The following is a 5,717-nucleotide window of genomic DNA, read 5'->3' as shown; positions in this document are numbered from 1 at the left end:
ATGACGGCCCGTCAGAAAGCGGTTTTCCAGTGCTTACGTGCACCACACGCCCAAGATTTTCTTCTTGCTATCCCTATAGATGGGATTGGCCAACATAAGTCTCATGTGGAGTATCGTACTATCCTCAAATATCGACTCATGATTCCAATATTCCCAGCTGACGAGATATGTCTGGTGTGTCGCAAAGCATGTTTGGACTCCTTTGGAGAGCATGCAGTTCACTGTAAAGAACTCCCGGGGTTCAAATACAGGTACGATATGGTTAGAGATGTTTTGTTCGATATATTTACGCGTGCCGGAGTTTCCGCTAAGAAAGAGGCACCTGTAAATTTCTTGACTGACCCGATAGAATGAAGGTTAACCCTTAGACCGGCTGACATTTTGATTTTTGGATGGGTCGGAGGGAAACATGCATGTGTGGACCTTACAGGGGTATCCCCTCTCGTGGGCTTGAGGGCGGGGGGTTTCACGGCAAGACTGACTGCTTTAAAAGCTGCTATAGTCAAAGTCACCAAACATGAGAAATCGTACATGGAAAATCAACAAGTGTTCATACCATTTACATTTGATACGTTTGGTTTCCTCGCACCGAATGCGGTAGAGCTTTTTAATAGAGTACAACAGATCATGCATTGCAATGGTATATCCCCTAGTTCTATGAATGCAGTCTTTAAAAGATTGAACTTTGCTATACAAAAAGGCTTAGCGGTGCGGCTTGTTGCCCGTTTGCCATGTCACTTGTTGTACGATGATAATTAAAATTTAATTTTCAAAAAAAAAAAAAAATCTTGAAGTGATGATATAAAATCCCTACCCTAATTTATTATCTTTTCAAACTGAATTTTATAAACATATTCATTTTGATAACTCATGTCGGTAGCAATGTGCCTTTTTTGTGGTATTATACAAAAAAACACACTTAGTTGTATAATAAAAACCGAAACATTTAATTTTATATAGGATTTGAAGTAAAGTTTTGATTATCTATTAAATGTCTTTAAACGTCTAATAAAGACAATAGAAAAACAAGGATACATTCAAACCCGTTTTATTAATTTTATAGCCATAACGGACGAATAAATAGTGTTATTTTGAATATTTATAGACATAAATAATAAATAATATATTTTAGAAGACTATTCATTCAAACTTCAAAATTTAAACTTCAAACGATATCTTAATAAAGAATACAAATTTTGGTCCCCCTTTATTCATTCAAAAGAAGAAGGCGACACCACGCGCCATAACACAACACAACAAAGCGCTCTCTCTTTTGTCCTTTCTACTCCTCTCTGCTACAATCTAAAACACAATCAAACGCGCCTCCGTTAAACACCGTGCGCCTCCGCGAACACGACAAAGGAACAGACATTTATTGAAGCTCCGCAGTTACCTTCATCAGCCTTTTCTTTTTTTTTTTCTAGTAATGATCACTTTCTTTTAGTACGTTACAAATGCATCTACGCATGTGGAAGTGTTTATTCTAGTTAGTTAGCACATGAATAATGCGTAGTAGTACTGGTAGTTTTACATTTTAATATTTGAAATGACATGCCTATCGATTAGAAGCTTTGCTTCCAGTTGCGATGGAATTCCCTTTTTGGTGTCGGTGACTGAGGTTTTTTTCGTCAAAGATTAGGGTTTTTCTTTAGTTAGATCTATTCGTCAATGGTAGGTGGAGTTCTATTATTGTATGCTCACGTTTGAACTTTTTTTCCCGATGGTAAACTTTTTAGCTCACAATTATCATCGAGGAGATTTGAATTTTTGTGATACTTTCCCTTTAGTATAGCCAAATTATTTGCATTTTTAGTGTAGTTTTACAATGGGGATGGTAATATGCTGTGTTTTTGTTGAAGATTGAGAATAGGCTAGTTTAATTTATGAGCACTGGTGTGTAAATTAGGGTTTTTTCGTTTGTTGCTTCAGGTTGATGGAGATGGAGAGGGGAATTGATCCTGATGCGCTGCTTGATTATGTCGAACTTCAGATATTTCCAATCCAGAACAGGTTTTTCCTTTATAAACTTCTTGATCAAACTTTCCTTACAAATTCCTTCTTCCCTGGTTATGAAATTGTTATCGCTTCATGGTGTAATGGAGATAATGTATATAAATAACATTTTTAGCTTCCATTCAACTATCATCTCATACAAAGTTTTCTAGGTATGAGGCATACGTATGTAGTAGCAACAGGGCACACAAAGTAGCATCCGGAACCTTGAAACAGTTACTATTGCATTCACCTAGAGTAAAAGATTTGTCCTCCAAAGGCTCAAACACAAATTTCAAGATTTTACCACCTGATAACTCCAATGACGCTGAGTGGTTTACAACAGCCACATTGAAAAGGTCCATACCATAGTTCATTCCCTTCTTTTTACTTGCTTAAATGAATCAAAAGGTCATTATTCTTTTTTCTCATTGGTTTGCTTTATAATTTATATAATCTATCAGATTTCTACACATCATTGGCTCACCAGACATCCTTAGTATTGGAAATGAAATCACTCAACTAGAGGAAACCAGAAAATTCCAACTTTCGTTGTCTGTGAAGGTATGATTTCTTGCTTTTCCCCTCTCTTTTATGTTATCTGGAAGTAAATTAACTTATGGTTTGTGTCTAGCAGGCTGAAGTTGATATTACATCATCAATCAATTCAAAGTATGTGTACACTCTTTGTGTTATCAATCATTTTTCTCACTTCATTCTTATTTCTTTTTCTCATTCAACACATACTGTGGCTTCTGATAGGAATGAACTACTAAGAGCAGTTGATTTAAGGCTCACAGCATTAAAAGACGAATTAGCCCTTGCCTTTGACCGGGCTACTGGTGCCAGATGCTCAACTAAGGACATCTCTGACTTGGAAAATTTTGCTCATCATTTTGGAGCCAAAGATATAAGGTATCTTTCATTGAAAAAAGAGAAAAGGAAATTTCCCATGTGGATATCAACACTTAGTATTACTACCATACTCTTTTCAGGGATTCATTACAGAAGTTTGTAGAAATTAGCATATTCCCCTCACCTCAAGACTTGATAAACATCAGGTTCAATAAGAATGACAGAAACGCCCCTGCTCCTCCCATAGCCTCCCCAGCAAAAGCTGCACAAATTGAACGACAAAACTCAACAGATGATGAAAATTCATCTGTTTCAAGTGAAGATAAACAAGCATCTGTTGAAAGAAGTCGTGCCCCTACAAGATCATCTGCAACACCAAGAAGGTCAGCATCTCCTATGAGGCGAATACAAATCGGGCGGTCAGGTTCCCACCGGGCAGCTGCCCTAACTATCAAGAGCCTCAACTATTTTCCACCTCGTGAAAAATTAGGGTTTCAAAGAGATGCAGGTAGCAACAGTAGTGAAGAAGAGGAAGAAGACCCAGAGAAACCCAAGAAGAACAATGTATTAAGAATGAGTGTTCAAGATAAAATCAGTCTTTTTGAAAGCAAACAGAGGGACGAAAGCGTCAATATCCCCAAGACAAAGACTTTATTAAATACAAAGAAAGGTGTTTTGAGAAGATGGAGTTCAGGAATGGGTGAAAATGCTACCCAAAACCAACAACACCACCTCCCTGATAATATTAATAATAATACCGAAAATACCCTTGTCAGCACCAAAAATGTAGCAACAGAAGCAGAGTTTTCTGCTGAGACTGCAGAAAACATCATACAGGTGGAGACTTTAGAACCTGAAAGAGAAGGAAGCTGTGAAAAGCATGTTGACTCCATTGAATGGAGTCAACTTAAGGAAGCGGAACTGAACCAGTTATTCACAGAAATGATGGAGAATAAACCGGTCAAACCTCGGAAGTTGACTAATGATGTCAGCAAAAGTAAGAAATCAGAACAAAGAGGTGGTTTTTATGATCACTATAAGCAAAAGAGAGATGAAAAGCTTCAAAGGGAAACAGCTGGAAAAAGAGCCGCAAAAGAAGCTCAATTGAACGTAATGCAACAACGGTTTCTTGATGAGAATAATAAACTCCAGAAAACTCAAAAGAATCCAATTCCAGTGACAAACACCAGAAAGGAATCACCAAAACCTTTGGTTTTGAAAAAAGCCACTCCAAAACCACCTTCTCCTTTACCTACCACACGCAAATCATGGCCATCACCACAGCCACCAAAACCTAAAGAGGCATCACCTTCTAGAACAACTTCTCGAAAACCTCAGTCCACGTCATCATCAGATGTTCGTTCAAGTACAAAAAGTGAAAAGTCAAAGCCACGGTCAACCACTCCAAAGTCAACACCAGATGTTGTTACAAACAGGAATCTTAAAAAGACCATCAACGAGAAGAAACAGAAACAGCCAACAGTTATGAAAACAACAAAGTCAACCAAACCAATAAAAGTCAACAACACTCCTGAATCTGAATCTAAACCTAGTTTTTACAACAAGGTTACTAAGAAAAACAGTGTGGTTCCATTAGAGACAAAGCCTTTTCTTCGTAAGGGGTCTGGAATGAAGACGAAAGTTGCGGATCAACCTGAGGAAGCTTCTAGAAGAAGCTCTGAAACTCTAGTAATCCAAAGTGAGGAGAATGAGGTTGGTATGATAACGGATGTAACTGAAACCGTAGAATTGGAACCACAGGTGGTTAAACTTAAAAGCGAGGAGGAATTGGAATTGGAATTGGAATCGGAATCGGAATCAGTGATCCCCAAAAGGGTGGAAATGACGGAACAGGAATTGGTGATTTCTCCAACCGCATGGGTGGAAGTGGAAGCGGAAGTGGAAGAAGAGATAATTTCAAGCCCAGTGCAGAGTGTGTCTCCAGTGAAAGGTGTTGTTAAAGGAGGTGATGGAATTGGAATTGGAATTACAAGTCCACGGATTCGTCATTCTCTATCTCAGATGATGTTGGAGGATAACAGTGAAGAAGGTGGTGATAATGGAGAATGGGGAAATGCTGAGCATCCTCCTGCTTTGGTTTACCACAAGGATTCACCCAAAGGATTCAAACGCCTCTTGAATCCCACAAAAGGTCAACTTTCTGATTCTATATAATTTCTTATAACACTTCAAAAAATTTCCCAAATACTGATGAAAAATACCACTATTTTTCAGGAAGGAGGTCATTCTTCTCCCTTTCAACGTTTAGGGGGAGCAAGGGGTATTGATGTAAAATATATATACAAACATATAGGTTAATTAAGCTTTCTTCTTAACATGCATTTATTGTGGATGTGGAAACGATTGATTATGGGATGTAAACTCAATTGTGGTCATATTTCTTCAAGCAAGAATCCTCCTTGCTAGAATGGGTATGAAGATGATAGAGCTTGTTATTCTTGCTATTTTTTCACGGAAATATTTGTTGCTTGTTTAAGGTGTTTATTAGATTATTTATAGTTTCATAATATTAATAACCATTTTTAAATGTTTGGATGAAATAATATAAAAAATTGCTTATTTTTTCTTAAATAAATTATTTTCTTTATAAGCTGTTTAATTCTAATTTAATTTTATATGCTTATATTTTTTTTTGAAACTACTAATTATTATACGCGAATCAATTTACCAATCTAGTAATATAATTTTAACTTGTTTCTTTCAATGACTAGCTTCATATATAAAATTCAGCGACGAGTCTAGAATATAAAACTACATGATTCATTATCTTAATAAAACCGATAGAAAATTAAAAAAAAACTCAAAAATACTAGTTGCTGGTTTGAATCGAGTCGAAATATATATATAAA

At 36.7% G+C, this 5,717-nt stretch overlaps 1 protein-coding gene across 1 annotated transcript; it reads left to right on the top strand.

The window, feature by feature from the left end:
- LOC145066654 (uncharacterized) lies at positions 1-5,312 on the top strand. The gene is made up of 9 exons (XM_079013941.1): positions 1-251; positions 1,814-1,834; positions 1,930-2,010; positions 2,166-2,351; positions 2,457-2,556; positions 2,630-2,664; positions 2,755-2,907; positions 2,988-4,999; positions 5,083-5,312. Exons 1-9 carry the CDS (start codon positions 1-3, stop codon positions 5,133-5,135), a joined length of 2,892 nt encoding a protein of 963 aa, XP_078870067.1. The 3' UTR covers positions 5,136-5,312.
- The last annotated feature ends 405 nt before the right edge of the window (positions 5,313-5,717 follow it).

The sequence above is a fragment of the Lactuca serriola genome, chromosome 8 (assembly GCF_051521515.1).
Source record: "Lactuca serriola cultivar US96UC23 chromosome 8, Lser_US96UC23_V15, whole genome shotgun sequence".
Classification (NCBI taxonomy): Eukaryota; Viridiplantae; Streptophyta; class Magnoliopsida; order Asterales; family Asteraceae; genus Lactuca; species Lactuca serriola.
This window is presented reverse-complemented; position numbering and strand designations above follow the sequence as displayed.